The sequence below is a fragment of the Phodopus roborovskii genome, unplaced genomic scaffold (genome assembly GCF_943737965.1).
Source record: "Phodopus roborovskii unplaced genomic scaffold, PHOROB, whole genome shotgun sequence".
NCBI classification, from domain to species: domain Eukaryota; kingdom Metazoa; phylum Chordata; class Mammalia; order Rodentia; family Cricetidae; genus Phodopus; species Phodopus roborovskii.
The window spans coordinates 8065134-8082264 of NW_026126636.1; the positions used below are offsets into that span (position 1 = coordinate 8065134).

The following is a 17131-nucleotide window of genomic DNA, read 5'->3' on the forward strand; positions in this document are numbered from 1 at the left end:
TGGGGGGAGTGGGATGGTGGGGCAGGGGTGGTGGAGGGCATGTTTGCAGGGGCCGCGAGGGGTAGAGAAACCCGGGGAGACCTTAGCGGGCAACTAGAAGAGAGAAAGGATGAGGCAGGAGAAAGACGCACAGGTGGCGGTTTCAGAACAGAGACTCGTCGGGGGAGCCTGGGAGGACGCAGAGAAGAAAAGAAGGACCAGGGAGAGGGGGAGAGGGGGTAGGCCAGGAGAGCAATAAGAGGTGATAAAGTAGGGTGAACTGAGAGCTCTGAAGCTGGGCTTCTGCACCTCCTCCAACTTGTGCACGAGCCACTACCAGCCTAGCACCTCCATCCAGATGGGAGGCGCCGGCCCTGCGATGCTCTGGGCTTTCCGCCACACCCCTGGGGCAGGAGGGTTTCTGACTGTTTACTCCCCTGCTCTGCAGTTGAGGCTGTGCCAGCAGTCTGGGGAGGCCAGCAGGTGGGGCCTTCTCAGATCTCTAGGGACCTAGGTTGGGAGGAAGCCTGCTCCCCACCCACCAAACGCGGGCTGACCCCTTGCAACTACCTGGTTTGGAGGACTGTCCAGATAGAACAGGAACCCAGTGTACCAGCGCCGAGCCTGTTATCTGTCCAGCCCTGATTTCCTCCCTCCAAGTTCGAATAATGGAGCCCGTGGGAACAGATGGAGGAAGAGAGCGGGGAGGAAATGGGGAATGCTAATGGAGTAAGTAAGAGCTAGCTAGAGTGGGGACAAGAGCCAAGGGCCAGGCAGGGCCAAGCCCACCCCACCCCAGGGCCGTGGGAGATGGGAGAGGCCGGTTAAGGCCTCTGAGCGCTCCCTCTAGGGCACTGAGGCTCTGTGACTGGCATCCTCCTCCTGGGGCCTACAATCTCCTGGGAGGCAAGCAGTGCTGGTTGCTGAGTGCAGCCGTGGTCCAACCCAGAGAGGCCACACAGCTCCTCGAACCAGGAGGGCTCAATAGAAAGCCGTGATTAACAAGAACATGGGACTGAGAAAGGAAGGGTCTGAGGCAGAAGATTACTTTTGGGGACCATAGTTTGGGACATTTTCACTATCGGCTCCCACATCAAGCCTGGCCATTTCTAGTTTCTAGGCTTTATTAACCGTAGGGCGTGGTTGGGTTCATGTTCCAGTCAGCCAGCCAATCTGTCAGACCACCTGTGAGGCACAGGGTAACTCATTAGAGCCAAAGAGCACACCTGTTCAATAGATTTGGCCCAAGTACCCTCACCACACTCCAGAGTTCTACCTATGCATGCCACATTCTTTCTCTTCCGTATATGGGTATTTTGCCTGCATATATGTCTGTGCATCCGTTTCATGCCTGGTGCTGCGGAGGCCAGAAGAGGCCACCAGATGCCCTGAACTGGAGTTAGATAGCTGTGAACTGCCATGGGGCTGCTAGGAGTTAAACATGGGCCCCTGCCAGAGCAGTCAGCGCTCTTAACCACGAAGCCACCTGCCAGCCCTTCCCTTCTGTCTTATTTTGTATTCCGTGTGGTCCTCTGGCTTCAGCTTCCTTAGTGCAGGGATGTTGGTTTTGGGGGAGTACTGAGTGTTAAACCTAGGGCCTTGTGTATGCCACCACTGAGCGATACTACATCAGCTGGTGTCTTGTTCTTATCAGTCGGGGCACAGGAGACGCCTCCTCCTCGAACAAGTGGATTTGATCCTAGGGTTTATGGCTTTGTTACAGTAGAGGACACTCTTGAGTCTGTCTTCATTAATGAATGTTGCAAAGTAAACCTGGTATGCAGAGTAAATTCCAGGACAGGTAAGAGTTATATGGAGAAACCCTGTCTCAAAAAATAGAAAAGAAACAGAATAAAAAAGCCACAGATGGAGAGAATCTGGATACTGTACGGTATTATATTGTCTTTGTATTGTTTGACTGCTGAGGAAACAACTGTTAAAACAAATGCTGCTGAATTAATTCAAATTATATATTTTAAAAATGCTTTGACTCAAAAATTTAAGTTCAAGGACAAGCTACTGGGGAAAAGGATTTCTATTTTTGTTTCCACAGAAAATAAAAAGCTGTAGATTCCTTCCAGACTAATGTGGTTTGGTCAAGCCAGACCCCCTGAAACAGACTCGCTGGTGATCCGACATTCAAAACAGCTTGGACAAAGCAGCCTTGCAGACTACAACCAGGATTTCTGCGTCTTCTTAGGTTTCCCCCATGACAGCGCCCTTTACCAGCAGGAAGTAGTTTGGAAAGAACGACGCCTAAATTCCCAAATATTGTTTATAAATGTTTGTTTTCATTTAAATGGGATTGGTTATAAATGGTTAATGATCACAGCCAATTCTTTTTAAAGGTAAAAAGGGGATTATGGTATACATATGAATACTTTGTTTTGGAATGGATTTTCATTTATTGATTACTTTGTTTTGGAATGGATTTTCATTTATTGATAAAATTTAAGGTCAATTTTGTGATTAAATATATTTCTCCTCTTGTTTAGATGTTGTGTTTATATAACTCAGAAATGTAATATATAATTTAGTACAGATTTTAGATAGCTACCCATAATAGTCAAAACTTATAGTTAAGTTAGTTAGGATTTCTAGATATACAGAGATGTATTTGAGATGAATAGGCATTCTTCAAACCTTTCAAAGACCTACAGAATATGGCATTTAAAATGGCTTAGGGTTTTCCTTGACAATGAGACATAATTGCTCCTGGCAATACCACCTGCACCAGAAAGGAAGATGGAAGATGGACATAGAAGAAACATGTTATGAAGTTTGCTTTCAATATAGCAAGACTAGCCATTTGGACAAGATACTGCTCTTGTCTAGACTGTTTGACTTTATGCTCTATAAACTGGACATGCAGGACACACAGAAAAGTGATGCTGATTCAAGATGGACATTGCTATAGAGTTCCTGCTTCATGGAAGAGTCTGCCAGACAGTCTGCAGGACACAGAGGAAAGTGACTGACAAACTGCCAATACAAGAAGACAGTTTGAAGTTTCCTGCTTTGCTGAAGAGTCTGCCAGACACACTATGGCCTATGGGCTGAAGATGGAAGATTACAAAAGAACTTCGGGTGACCAGGCAGTGAGTTGTCTCTGTCATTTCTAGAGTTTATATATTATCCTTCTGTGGTCTTTGATGGAGTTGAAGACAGATAGTTATGGTTATAGTTTTCCTTAGTTAAGCTTAAAGATAAGTTACATATATGACTTTAGACTCACAAATATAGGATAGATGACAGAATAGTTTCTTTTAATCTTGCTAAATGTTAATGGACTAAATATTGTGGTTCTTATTTGATAACTGTTATGTGATATATTTTGCTATGTTAAGGTTAAAACCCTCTTTTTATTTAGACAGAAAAGAGGTGATGATGGGAGATGCCATTATGTATATATGTTTCTCATACTGGTTAATGAATAAAGCACTGTTGGCCAATAGGAAAGCAAGATAGGCAGGACTAGGAGACAAGGAGGAAAGAGGAAGTAGTAAGTAAGGAGTCAAGATGGCGAATCTGGAGAGAATAGAACCTCCAGCTGCCTCTCGCTGGTAAGACCACGTGGAAATACATAGAAATGGGTTAATAATTAAGACAGAGCTAGCCGATAAGAAACAAGTACCTGGCCAACAGAATTGTATCAAATACAGAGTCTCAATATGTTATTTGGGGTTGGCTCGGCGGCAGTGGCAGGACAAGACCAGGCAGCCGGCAGAAAAACCCTACACCTTACAGATAGGGTCTCACACTGTAGTCCAGGCCTGGGACTTACTTTGTACATAGACTTGTCTCTCTTCTGCTTCCTGAATGCTTTCTGGGGGGACTAGAGGGATGGCGAGGAAGGTAGGAGCACTGGCTGCCCTTTCAGAGGACCTGGGTTTGATTCCCAGCACCCACATGGCAGCTCACAACTTCCTGCAACCCCAATTCCAGGGGATCCAAGGCCACCTCTGGCTACTATGGGCACTGCACACATGGTGCACTTATTTCCAAGCACATAATAAATTAGAGCCCAGGTGAGGTCATCACCTGATGGTTCTACTGACTCCTGGGCATCGGCAAAAGAGACCTGGAGTGGTTGGGGCAGGGATCAACCCCATTCCAAGAATGAATCCTGGGGCTGCCGTGAGCTCTGAAGTTCTCAGCCTGTTCTCTCTCTCATAGACACCTCTGAGCACTCAAGCGTGCTCCCCCAAACCCCAGCACCCACACCATCTTTGCAGCCACAGCTGTCAGCACAGCAGCTACGGGCACATGCTGCAGTTGGCAGCTTGCTGGCATCAACCAGGTGGCCTGGGACACCCAGCAGGCCAGGATCTCGAGCATGCCATTTATTTATTCTCCAACAAGGAGCTTACTGCTATGCTCTTGCCCAAAGTCCCAGCCCTCCCAAATCCATTTTAAACTTTATCTCCAGAACTACACACCTGCTGCCACCTGGATCCAGTTGGGAGGAAAAGCCACAGGGTAATGCAAACAGGGAAAGTTTAATATAAAGAATCATACACTTGCATGGCGCATTGGAGCCATAAGAGTCACTGGTAACCCTGGCCTTCCCCTTGGGGTCTCTCCAGTGCCCTCTGCTGACGAAGTCTGTTGTGCGGCTAAGAGAACATTTCCCCAACCATTCATCATTTTCACAGAGCAGGACACTACACTTGAAGGTAAGTCAGTTCATCAATAGGCGTCGCCACGGGGCTTGGGGTGCTGCCAGCCTTTAATGAGTGTGGGCAAGGATGCTGGCCAACTGTGGCGCTGAGCAGCCCTGCACCAGGAGGAACCGGCACTGTAAAGGGCCAGCACCATCTCCTGTCAGGCCCAGTCCCTGCTGACATGTATGTGACAGTTAGGGGAGTGGATGTTCTTGATGAACAGGATAAGGAGAAACAGGAGCTGGGAACAGCTGGGCATGGAGGACTGTCTGCCACAGCATGGCTGTTGGCCAGCTGCAGGCAAACACCAGTCAGTCCCCTGACTCGGCGTTCTTATTTCACAGCAATCCTTTGTGTTGAATGAACCCCATTGGGAGCCAGGGTGAGGAGACATCACACTCTACAGAGCCCCGCAAGGTCCTGCAAGACTGGGGCCACAGGCTAGGGAGAGACGGGGCTAGGTGTGTCCCCAGGCTGCCGGTCTGGCTCCAGCTTCAGGCCCTGGGCCCAGTTAGTGCCAAGGACCTCACAATGGGGCAACATCTCTTCTACCAGGATCTGAGTTAGGGCTGGGTGGGACACGGCAGGGAGGTCTGAGATGTCCAGCCTGCGGAGGTTCCTGCAGGGTAAGAAGGACAGATGTGAGCGTGGCATCTGCGCGTGCGTGTGTGTGTGTGTGTGTGTGTGTGTGTGTGTGTGTGTGTGCGCGCATGTGTGCGTGCCTGTGCACGCGCGGAGGTTCCTGCAGGGGTAAGAAGGACAGTGAGTATGGCATTTGCATGTGTGTGTGTGTGTGTGTGCACGTGTGTGTAAGCACATGCATGCTAAAGATGGAACCCAGGGCTTTACACATTCTGCAGCTGGCCTACACCTTTAGCCCTTACTGGTACATTCTAAGCAAACTCTCTAGCTCTGCCATGTTCCCAGCCCTTCACTGGGGGATTTGAGGCAGGGCCTCCACCACTGAGTTACACCCTTAGCCCTCCAGTAAAACTCTATGTAAATATGTGAAATTTACTGCTGACTCTGCCTCTTCTCTCCTGGGACTGTGTGTCTACCACAGAGTTTCCATCCATACAGAGGAAGAACCCAGGATTCAGTTCTTTCTGAAGACGCAGAATGCTCACCTACCACAGGTACTAGATCGCAACACTGAAGGTAGAGGCTAGTAGCACCTAGAATCCCCTCCCAGCTCTGGGCACAGGGCCAGCCCAGCAGAGGTCTTACTGGAGGTGGTGGAGGCAGGCCAGGCCCCGTTCTGAGACGTGGGGACACCCAGCTAGCGAGAGCTCCTGCAGTGAGTCAGCCAGCAGGTAGAGGCGGCTGAGGCACCAGTCATCCACATTGGGGCAGCGCTGCAGGGACAGGGACCGCAGTTTCTGCAGGGGCAGGAGGTTACTCATGCCCTGGTAGTTGATGGCACAGCCACTGGCATCCACAGCCTCCACAGGCACCTCCTGCAGCTTCAGGAACTCGATAGGGAAGTTGCCACGCTCATTTGGACGGATCCACTCCTTGTCTTGAAACCTGGAGTGAAGAGCAGGGTGATGGCTCTGCCTGGCTTCCCAAGCTTGGCCACCCTGGCAGTGGTGGCAGGGTGACACCCCCCTCATTCCATCCGTCACACAGGACACCAGAAGCCCCAGATGCTGCTCAGCATCAGAGCCAAGAACTGAGGAGGACATGCTGCGTGCCTGGGCCCAGCGCTGGTGAGACCGAGACAGCAGCATTGGGAATTCAAGGCCAGCCTGAGCCACCTCCCCCTCCCCAACACACAGGAATGGAAAGAGCTACCTGCGTGAGTCCTTGCTGACAGCTGTTCTAAGGCACACATCTCATCCTATAGAAAGGGCCTGACACCAAGGCTGACAGCCAGTTAGTTTCTCGGGGCCCCATGGAGGAAGAATTAACTCCTTCACGTTGTCCTCTGACCTCCACACACACACATCTCCACACACTACGTAAGTAACTGTCAAAAAATACATCATTAAATAAAGACAGGGGAAAAAGGAGCAGAAAGAAAGACCTTCTCATCTGTTCGTTTGAGGCAGGGTCTTGAGTCTCGGTATGTAGCCCAGGCTGGCCTACAATTTCTCTCTTCTGTTTTAGCCTCCACAGCTGGGGTCTCAAGCGCATGCCACTATGCCCGGTTAGGAGGTATACTCGATCCACCCTCCTCTGCCTCCCCGGAGCTGGGGTTAGAGGAGTGTGACACCATACCAGGCAGATAAACACTTATTTAAGGTGGGTTTTGCCATGTAGCCCAGGTTGGCCCTGAAATCATCCAGAGTAGCTGGGACCAAGGCTTTGCATATCACCCAGATGCCTGGAATGACTGGGTACCGACATGTTTCGCCTCATGACATCTGTGTAGACCGAAATCCCAGTCTTCAAAGCAAACCCTGTATTAGCAATGCCGTACACTATTCTTTTATTTACGGTGTGTTTTTGAGACTGGGTCACACTATGTAGCCCTGGCTGCCCTGGAACTCGCTTTGTAGATCAGGCTGGCCTAGACCCCAGAGATCTTCCTGCCTCTGCCTCCAGAGTGTTGGGATTAGAGGTGTGTGCCACCATGGCTAGCTGTACATGATTTTTTATGTTTTTTAAAGAGGGAGCCTTAAGATATAGCCTAGATGGCCTAGAACTCACAGAGATCCGCCTGCCTCCGCTCCCATGTGCTGGGATTAAAGGGCTGGCTGTCAGTTTAAAATTTATTTGTGTGTGTTTGTATGTCTTTGTGCATGTGTACAAGTGTGCATGCATGTAAGCCAGTGGTTGATGTCCGGATCACCATCAGTTGCTTTTCTACCATGTTCTGAGACAGAATCGCTCACTTAGAGCTTGTTAGTCAGGCTAGGCTGAACAACCAGCCCGAGCACCCCAGGGTCCACCTGCCTTTACCCACTTGGTACTGGGGTCCAGGTGTACTCCACCATGCCTGGTGTTTACAGGGGCGCTGGACTCATGTCAAGACAGCAGAAATGCTCCCCCTCCCACATCCCGCCACCACAGCCGTCATACTTCACTGCGCCTCCTTGCTTCAGGATGAAGAGGGCACCTGTGACATACGGGCCGTATTTCTCCTGGATGTTAGGGAAAGACCTGTGGGGAAAACGAGGGCAAAGGTGAAGCCGGGTGCTCTCACTGCCTGCCAGTTCTACGAGGAGCAGACTCCAGGGCGGCAGGCAAATATTGACTAGCCTGGTTGCAAACCCAGCGTCTACACCGTGCTGTGTCCTGGGATCACAGTGGACAGAGTACACAGCTGTCTCTGCCTCTGATGACCCACCGGGTGGAGACAAAGCAAGGAGTAGCCAGGCATTGGTGCCACAGACTTTAATCCCACACTCGGGAGGCAGAGGCAGGCGGATCTCTGTGGGTTTGAGTCCAGCCTGGTCTACAGAGTGAGTTCCAGGACAGCCAGGGCTGCACAGAGAAACCGTTTTGAAAAACAAACAACAACAACCAAGAGACTGGAGATGGCCTAGTTCCGTTGAGAGTACTTGCTGCTCTGCAACTGCAGAGTATTCAGCTGGGTTCCTAGTACCTAAATCCCGTGGCTCACAACCGCCTTTAACTCCAGCTGCAGAGGACATGGCGGAAAGCAAGCAGTGTGAGAGCGAATGTGGTAACTGCTGGTCTGAGTGAGAATGGCCCTCAGACACACAGGGCCGAATGCTTGGTCCCCAGCTGGAACTGTCTGGGATGTGTCACTGGGGTGGCACAGGCTCATGCTCTCTCTGGACTTGCAATCTGTGGGTCTCAGCTACTGCCCCAGAGCCACGGCAGCCTCCCGCCATGTTCCCGTCATGATGGTCATGGATGACGAGCGATGTCTTTCTGCATACATGTTTCTCTTATTGGGTGATGAATGAAACACGGATTGGCCCGTCACGCAGAAAGCATAGCTGCCAGACCAGGGGAAGGCTGGGGAGAGGAAGGCAGAGAGAGGGATGCCATGCTGCCAAAGGAATGACATGCCGTATTGTAGGGAAGCCACAGCTTCGTGGCAATACACAGATTAATCGACATGGGTTAATGGAGGGAGGGGGAACTGGGATTGATATGTAAAATAAGGAAAAAAATAAAAAATAAAAAAGAAAGTAAAAAAGAAAAAAAAATAAAGAAATGCGTTAGTAATTAAGATAGACCTAGCCCATAAGAAGCTGGAGCCATCGGCCAAACATTTTATACTTGATATAAGTCTTTGTGTGTTTATTTGGCTGTGGGTCCAGGCAGGACAGAAAGCTCCAACTTCACTTGGACTCACCCTTTGAAACTGTAAGCAAGTCTCCATTTAAATGGTTTCTTTTAAACGCTGCCTTGGCCATGGTGTTTTGTCACAGCAACTGAACAGTGACCAAAACACAAACCTCAGAATGAAAGGTATCAGGGCAGGCCACACAGAGCGACGTGGTAGGGACTGGCCTTGGGAACCCTCCTGCACTGGAAGACCACATGTGAGGGCAGAGAGAAGCCCCAGAAGACGCCTTCCAATTCGCCCTTTGCAACTGGGTGGCCAGTAGCACCCACTCTTTGGATGAGAGTGAGATCTCTTTTAAAAGGGAGACATGAGAGATTTGTGTTTTAGCCGCATAGGCCTGAGAAGCAGTTTGACCCCGCCCCCAAGCAGGGCTGGTGGTGAGTGCCTATGTGAGTGGATCTCAGAGAAGAGATGGGCCACAGACGAAGCCTTGGGTTGGTTATGCTGGCAGTGGGAGCCACAGCCTAGTGTGGGACTGACTAGAGCCGGAGCAGGGTCTCCCCGGGGTCTTGCCACCACAGGTCCTCACCGATTGTTCCAGGTCACTCTAGAAACCTTCTTCCGGAGCAGGTACTCTCTCAGAGCCTGGACGTCATGGAAGTGATCAGACAGGAACTGGAACAGCGTTCTTTCCTTCTGATTGCTGTCTGGGGTCCCCGATTTGCTTGCACTATGGATGCCCCTGGCTCTCCCATTCCATTCACGGGCACCCAGGCGCAGGAACTGGAGAAAGGGAGAGGGGGTGAGCCTGGAGGAGGAGTCTATCCCCAAATCTTACACCATGACTTTTAATCTCACCCCTGTCCTTCTCGAGTCTTCTGGAAACCTGGCAAACCGCCCAGTTTTGGGTAGCTCAGCTGTAGAGCCCCTATTTAATATTCACAAGGCGCTGTGGTCAATCCCAGCATTGTCCACTCCCTCGGTTCTTACCTTTGGGATTCCAGACATTTCTCCAAATTCTCCCACTTAACCAAACATAAATAATTTCCTTAATGCAGCCAGTCTTGGGTTTTTCAAAATCTTTGAATTTTCCACCACATCCTTATTTTTTCCCCCAAGCTCCCTTTATACCTTAATTTCTCATCAATTCATCTTTTTTGGGATGCGTGGCATATGCATCCCTGTGTATGTTTATTTAAATGTGTGGGTGTCCATGCACACATGTGCCTTGCATGGAAGCTAGAGGTCTTCCTTAATTGCCATCTACTATATATACCGAGGCGGGGTCTCTCACTTGTACCTGGCGCACCTCAACTCAGCTCCTCTGGCCAGTTTGTCCGAGGAATCAACTGTCTCTACCTCCAGAGTGCTGGGACTGATCACAAGTGGGCAGCCACGCCTGGCTTTAACACCTCTGGTGCTCATTCGCTTTAACAATAAACCATTTCCCTGGCACACATTATTTTACCCAGCTCTCCCCAGGGCCTTGCGGAACACCCAATTTCTTGGGCGCCCCTCCGTTTCCGTCCGTGTAACCTTCGCTGTCAGAGGCAGCGATGGGGATGGAACAGTGAGTGTCAACAAAGGTTAACTTCACTTTTTGGTCTTCACCCCCAATCCCAGGCCCTCGTCCGGTCCGTCCTTGCAGGTCAGACTCTGCCCGCTCTCCCAGGACAAGCCGTCCTAGTCCTCGATCAGCCCGTCCGCCCTCACCCATTGGTTTCTCTCCCAAGCGTAACCCAGCGCGCCCGAGGCCTCAGTGGCCCCTGACAGCCCCACCGGCGCCCCCAGCGCGAGGCCCGCGGGAGTCCCGCCGTCCCCGCAGCTTTGCCTCCCTGCAGGCTGACCGAGGCCTCCACGGCGGAGCCGCCCAGGGAACTACAGTGGGGGCTCCAGGCGCCGCGGCCACCTACCGCCCTGGGCGCCGCCATGTTGCCGGTGACGTAAGCAGAGGGGCGGGGCTTCCGAGCATAAACCACTCCGTGGCCACGCCCCTTCTGTTTTTAGCCCGCCTTTTAAAGGCGCACATGCGCTTGAACCCTGTTGGTGTGTTCCCAGCTCCCTCTCTTTAAAAGGGACTCTTCACACCCTCTAGAGAGGGAGGAGCGGTCTTTTCTCTTGGGGAGCTTCTTCTCCTGACTGTGGTAGCAGCTGTGCCCGCCCCTTTTGTACCTTTGCCCTCTTGGCTGTAGCAACTGGTTCTCTGTCTCCTCGCCCTTCCCCTCCTCCTCCCCCCACGTGGCCCAGCTCAGTCTGGCCCTGTCCCTGCCTCTGGCTGTGTTCTCCACATCTGTACACTAGACTTTCTCCTTTGCCATACCTAGGGGCCGCCATGTCCTTTCCTTTTTATTTTTTCATTCTCTTATTTTAACTTTTGTCATTGCGTGTCTACACGCCCACATGTCATGGTGCACCTGGGGACATGAGCAGAACGAGGGCCCAGGAAGTTTAGGAGTTTAGGTCCCCTAGCTTGCACCACAAGCGCCCACGGAACTGTCTGGCTGGTCCTATCATCATTAGAGTTTTAAATTTAAATTTTAAATTTAAATATGTGTGTGTTTGCCTACACGAATGTTGTCTGCACCAATACCTTGAAGAGCAGACAAGGACACTGGATCCCTGGAGTTGGAGTTGCCAGCTACCCTGTGTGTCCTGGGAATTCAACGCAGGTCTTCTGGAAGAGCAGTCAGTGCTCATAATTGCCAGGAAGTCTTCAACCCAGCCGGTGTTACATTTATTTTGTGTGTTTGTTGTTTGCTATCAGGATCAGGCAATGGAAGGGTGAGTTGGGTAGCCAGGTTAGAGTCCAGTGTAAGAGACTGCCTTTAGTTTGGGATTGACATCTAGACTGCCCCCCACCAAATTCTTTGTAGCTGTGGAGCCTGTCCTGGAACTCGCTCTGAAGTCCAGGCTGGGCTCGCACTCACAGAGATCCACCGGCCTCTGCCTCCCGAGTGCTGGGGCATGGAGCCACCAGAAAGGCCTCTGCAGCAGGGGCATTTAATTGGAATGAATGCCGGAAAAGAAAGAGGAGCTTAAAGGTTTGGAGTAACAGTGTTCAGGCAGAGATAACAGCCAGGGCCTAAGCCCTGAGGAGCCACCAGCTGGCAGAGAGGAGGGCAGTGGAGCTGTGGGTGCAGGTCCAGTAGGGTTTTCTTCTTCTCACAGAGGGAGAGAGCAGTCTCAGCATCTGATTTACATGTTGCAGAGGACAGGGCTGGGCATGAGACCAGCAAAGAGGCCTCTGCAGGATTGCAGGCCGGTGAATACGAATGGGGGAGGGGGCAGCGGTGAAGACTGCCAGAGAGAAAAGCCTGAGAAACAAAAGGTGCCAGGGGCTGGAGAGGTGGCTCAGAGGTTAAGAGCAGGGGCTGCTCTTCCAGAGGTCCTGAGTTCAATTCCTAGCACCCACATGGTGGCCCACAGATCCCATCTGTCACGTCTGGTGCCCTCTTCTGGTCTGCAGGCACACATGCAGGCAGAACACTGTACATAATAAAGTGGGAGCAGTGGGTGGGTTTGCCAGCTGGGCTGAGTCCATCACAGTGGGGACGCACGGGAGCATGTGGCAGGCAGGCCTGGCATCAGGAGCAGGAAGCTGAGTGTTCACATCTACAGCTCAAGAGCAAAGCAGAGGAAGCAACTGGAAATGATGAGACCTGAAACTCTCAAATCCCACCTCCAGTGAGGCTCTCCTCCAGCACGGTGGTTCCTCCCAAAGCTCCCCAAGCCGCCACGGACCACCCAACTGCCCGAGCCCATACTCCATGTTACTTCATGCGCCAGAAGACACCCCCTCCCACATCCGACTGCCCATCCCCTACTTAGCAGTGTACTTATTGCTTTGTAGCCCAGCCTGGGCTGGAACTTGTAATCCTCCTGAGTACTGAGATCAAAGCCACCAGTGCCCACCAGTGCCCAGCCAGTTTAAGGACCTTATCGTGGGGACTGGGTGGGGCTGGGGGAGCTTGAAGGTCTTATCAGAAGGACAGCAGTACTGTCAACAGGACTCAGTTGAAGGATCGGAGTCATGCAAGGAAAGGAGGTAGGTGATGGGGGATGTCCTTCTGTGTGCTGTGAATGTTTCTCTTATTGGTTGATGAATAAAGCTACTTCAGCAATGGACAGGCAGGATGTACCCAGGCAGGAAGTCCAAACACAGATAGAGAAAGGTAGTAGACAGAGTCAGGGAGACACCTTGTAGCTGCTGAGGAAGCCAGAGGTCTGGGCATCATCAGCACGCCAAGTAGAGATACCCAGATTAATAGACATGGGTCAATGATTAAGAGAGAGCTAGCCAATAAGAAGCCCGAGGCAATAGAACAAGCAGTTTATAATTAATATAAGCCTCTGTGTGTTTATTTGGACTGCACAGCTGTGGGACCAGATGGGACAGCAACTTCCATCCACAGGTAGCCTAGAAGCTCTGAGAGTAGAGTGTGGGTTCTGTCCTAGAAGCAAGCAAGTCTAGTGTATCTACTTCATCTTTAGAATGGCAAGAGTTTAAGTCATGGTCTTTTCCCTGTTCAGTGATCGGGACTGAAGTGTGTGTGTGTGTGTGTGTGTGTGTGTGTGTGTGTGTCTGTGTGTGTGTGTGTGTGTGCTTGTGTGTTGGTGCTGGTGATGGGATAAGGGCTTCTTGCATGCCAGGTAAGCATGGGACCGTGGAGTTGCATTCTTAGCCTGAACCTAGAGCCTTGCTGACCTTAGTTAGGCATTCACTCTGTCACTGAACTACACCTCCAGTCTCTTGTGGGCTTTGATTTGGTTTTGATTTTGAGGCAGGGTCTCAAGGAGCACAGGCTAGTGGCTATGAATGGCATTGAACTTGAAACTCTCCTCTTTCTGTTTCCCAAGTGTTGGGGTTATAGGCATGTGCCACCATACCCAGTCAGTGTGACATGACATTGACACCGAACCCAGGACTTCCTGCATGCTAGGCCAGCCCTCCACCAACTGAGGCACATCCACTGATCCCTTCCCCCTTACATTTGGGTTTTGAGACAGGATTTCATTTTATTTCCTTGAAACTAAATATATAGATTCTGTTGCCCTCAAATTTGCTGTGACCCTCTTGTCTCTACTGGTCAACTAAGGTTCCCTCGCTTTTCTGTGGAAAAAAAACCCAAAGCTCTTTTTTGATGCATGTGGTGGTTGGAAAGAAAATGCCCCCCACAAAGGAGTGGCACTATTAGGAGGTGTGGCCTTGTTGGAGGAAGTGTGTCACTATGGGAATCGGCTTTGAAGTCTCTTTTGCTCCAATATTTCTCAGTGTGACTCAGTCAACTTGATAGGATGTTCCCCTGTTCCTCCAACATCATGTCTGGCTATTGCCATGCTTCCCGACACGATAATGAACTGAACCTCTGAAACTGCAAGCTAGCCCCAGTGCAATGTTTTCCTTATAAGAGTTCCCAAGCGCCGGGCGTTGGTGGTGCATGCCTTTAGTCCCAGCACTGGGAGGCAGAGACAGGCAGATCTCTGTGAGTTCGAGGCCAGCCTGATCTGCAGAGTGAGTTCCAGAACAGCTAGGAATACATAGAGAAACCCTGTCTCAACAAACTAAAACAAAACAAAAAAGTGTCTCTTCATAGCAATAGAAACCCAAACAGAGACTCTGTGTGTGTGTGTGTGTGTGTGTGTGTGTGTGTGTGTGTGTATGTGTGTGTGTATGTGTGTGTGTGTAGGTCAGAGGACAACTTGCAAGTCAGCTCTCTCTCCATGTGGGGCCTGGGGATTGAACTCAGATCATCAGGTTTGGTGATGAGCTCCTTTGCCCTCTGAGCCGTCTCTGAGGGGCCCTTGGATTGTTCTAGCTACCAAGATTGTGGTGATTTATTGCAACATCCAGAGGAAATGGATCCAGTAGGTGGGTTCGATCCTAAGTGGAAGCTTTCTTTGCTGAACACACTGACCTTGAGATGTGAGACTTGCAGTTAGACTCTGGGCTCATGGGGGGTAGCTGAGGTCTATGCCAGGGACCCAGGCATACTCATGGGCTTGTAGGGGTCAAGGCAGAGCATGACCTGGAGCAATCCCAGTCCTGAGCCCCTGGCAGTGACCCAATACAGGCATGTCCAAGGCTAGCAGACTGCATACTGAGACTCTTCAGGCACACCGGTGGACAGACAAGGATCGACTTAAGGGGCCGGCCAAGGTCGATCAGCTAAAGAAGCTGAGGAGTTGGGGCTGGAGAGGCATGAGGACTAGGAAGGAAGACAGCCTCGCTCCTTCAGGTGCTGAGCCTTAAGCACCATGTTCCCTGACCGGGTCAGCCTGAGAGACAGCAGTGTGAAGTTGGACCTCTGCTCAAGGCTATCTTTGGACCTTGTGGGATCATGGAGGTTGGACTCCAGAAGAGGGAAAAAAATGTGGTCAGCTGATTCCGAGTAAAGGGTGGACTTTGGGATGTCTCTGCCAGCCCCTCCCGACCTTTCTCCCCCACCCTCACCCACCCCCTCAGCCGCCCCGGGGACTGGGTCACTAGGACTTTGCCACTTCCTGCTTCTTGCTCTTCCTGTTCAGACTATGGAGCTGTGGGTGCAGCTGAGGCAGGCTGGACTGGAGGGCCTTGGATTGGGTCCACCCCCACAGGCCCTAAGGATGCCCCCGCCGGAGGGGAACCCTGGCCAGACCCTTATGTCCTCAGGGACAGAACTTGGGGGCGCCAGGGAGAGGCTGCTGTGGATCTGGGAGGAGTTGGTGAGTGAAAAGGCACCAGAAAGTCAGGAGATAGATATGGTGGGGGAGACTGTGAGTGAGTGTTAATAAGAATAGACACAGCCGACGATCAGCTAGGCCTGGTGGCTCCTGCCTATAATCCCGCCTGAGGCAGGAGAATTTCAAGCCTAAGGTCATGTGTGAAAGTAAAATAAAACAAGGGCAGAGGCAGGTAGTGCGGGGACAGAGCCTGCGGGTCGGGAATGGCGCCAGTGCAGGGGAGAAATGAAGGTAGACATTAGAGATGAGCTCAGGGACAGACAGGAGGACCTCAGGTGGGATGGCTCCTGGCAGTGCCCAAGGGATGAGAAAACAGAGTTGGAGATGCGGAGTCAGAGACTAAAAGAAGGGGCCACAGCCATGAAGGGACAGTGGCCGGCAGAGAGACAGATCAAGCAGCAGGAGGATGGGCAGACGGCACACAGAACCCAAAGTCAGTGAGGTCTCTGGCCAGGCAGGCTAGGACTTGAGCTGGCACCTGCTCCCATGAAGCTCCTAGCAGGCTTCCTTGTTCCATGTGGCATACCCACGATGCTCCTTTATTCCTGTAGGGGAACCTGCGCAGAGTGGATGTCCAGCTGTTGGGACAGCTGTGTCACCTGGGACTGGAGATGGGGGCCTTCCGGGAGGAGCTGGCCACCATCCTGGAAGAGGAGGAGGAGGGCTGTGTTGGGGAAGAGGATGGCGAGCCTCAGGGGAAGCAGGAGGAGGGACATCCAGAGGCCTCCTATCCAGCCCTGAGCCTCCCTGACTTTGAGATGACCATCTGAGGTAATAGAGTTTGACACACAAATGAGATGCAAATGTATGCAAAGGCAAGAGGAGATTCAGGTCCAATCACATTGAGAATCAATGGTGCTCCTTCAGAGGTCGCTCTCCTGCTGGAGCGAAGGGAGATCCTGGCAATGGCCCCAGGTGATGTGGGCAGGTTTGACTGTAGGTTCAGGAGGGGCACAGACGCCATAGGCCTGTCTGCAGAAGTGTTTGCAGTATGCTTGGCAAAAATGATGCAGGTGTTGGCAGACAGAATGGAGACCAATTCAGCCTAGTGTGGCAGCTGTCACGGCGATTAAGCAATTGAGACATGGCAAGTTCAGACTGAGACATGAATGCCGCAAAGGTCAACGACCTCCCAGTAATTTAAAAAATTGATTACATGTTGAAATGATGTTTTGAATACACAGAATAAAATACTAATTTCATATGCTTTTATTGTGGTTATATGTAACATAAAACCATTTCAGCCATTTTTCATGTGTGGTACGTGATATGCATGCATACATATGTGTGCAGGTGTGTGTGGGCTGTCTCCCTCTGTGGGTCTCTCACTGAATCATGCCACTGTGGCTAGACTGGCCCTCAAGCTCCCAGGACCTGCCTGGCTGTCTGGTCCCCAGTCTTGGGGATACAGGCACATGTAGTTGAGCCTGGCCTTTTCCTTTGGGTGACGGGAGTTTGCATTCAGACCTTTATGTTTGCACAGCAAGTGCTCTGAGCCATCCCCTAGGCTCCATGCTTTGTAATTCTCTCTCTCTCTCTCTCTGTCTCTCTCTGAGATAAG

General features: G+C 51.2%; 2 protein-coding genes across 2 annotated transcripts; one reads left to right on the forward strand and one right to left on the reverse strand.

Annotated features, from left to right (window-relative positions):
- Positions 1-4465: 4465 nt before the first annotated feature.
- Dmac2 (distal membrane arm assembly component 2) lies at positions 4466-10795 on the reverse strand. The gene is made up of 5 exons (XM_051207518.1): positions 10764-10795; positions 9440-9633; positions 7668-7748; positions 5871-6170; positions 4466-5262 (listed from the first exon to the last, which is right to left on the reverse strand). The coding sequence occupies exons 1-5, from the start codon at positions 10779-10781 to the stop codon at positions 5085-5087; spliced, it is 771 nt and encodes a 256-aa protein (XP_051063475.1). The 5' UTR covers positions 10782-10795; the 3' UTR covers positions 4466-5084.
- A 4570-nt stretch (positions 10796-15365) lies between these two features.
- On the forward strand, positions 15366-16354 carry Erich4 (glutamate rich 4). The gene is made up of 2 exons (XM_051207520.1): positions 15366-15552; positions 16122-16354. Exons 1-2 carry the CDS (start codon positions 15379-15381, stop codon positions 16338-16340), a joined length of 393 nt encoding a protein of 130 aa, XP_051063477.1. The 5' UTR covers positions 15366-15378; the 3' UTR covers positions 16341-16354.
- Positions 16355-17131: the final 777 nt, after the last annotated feature.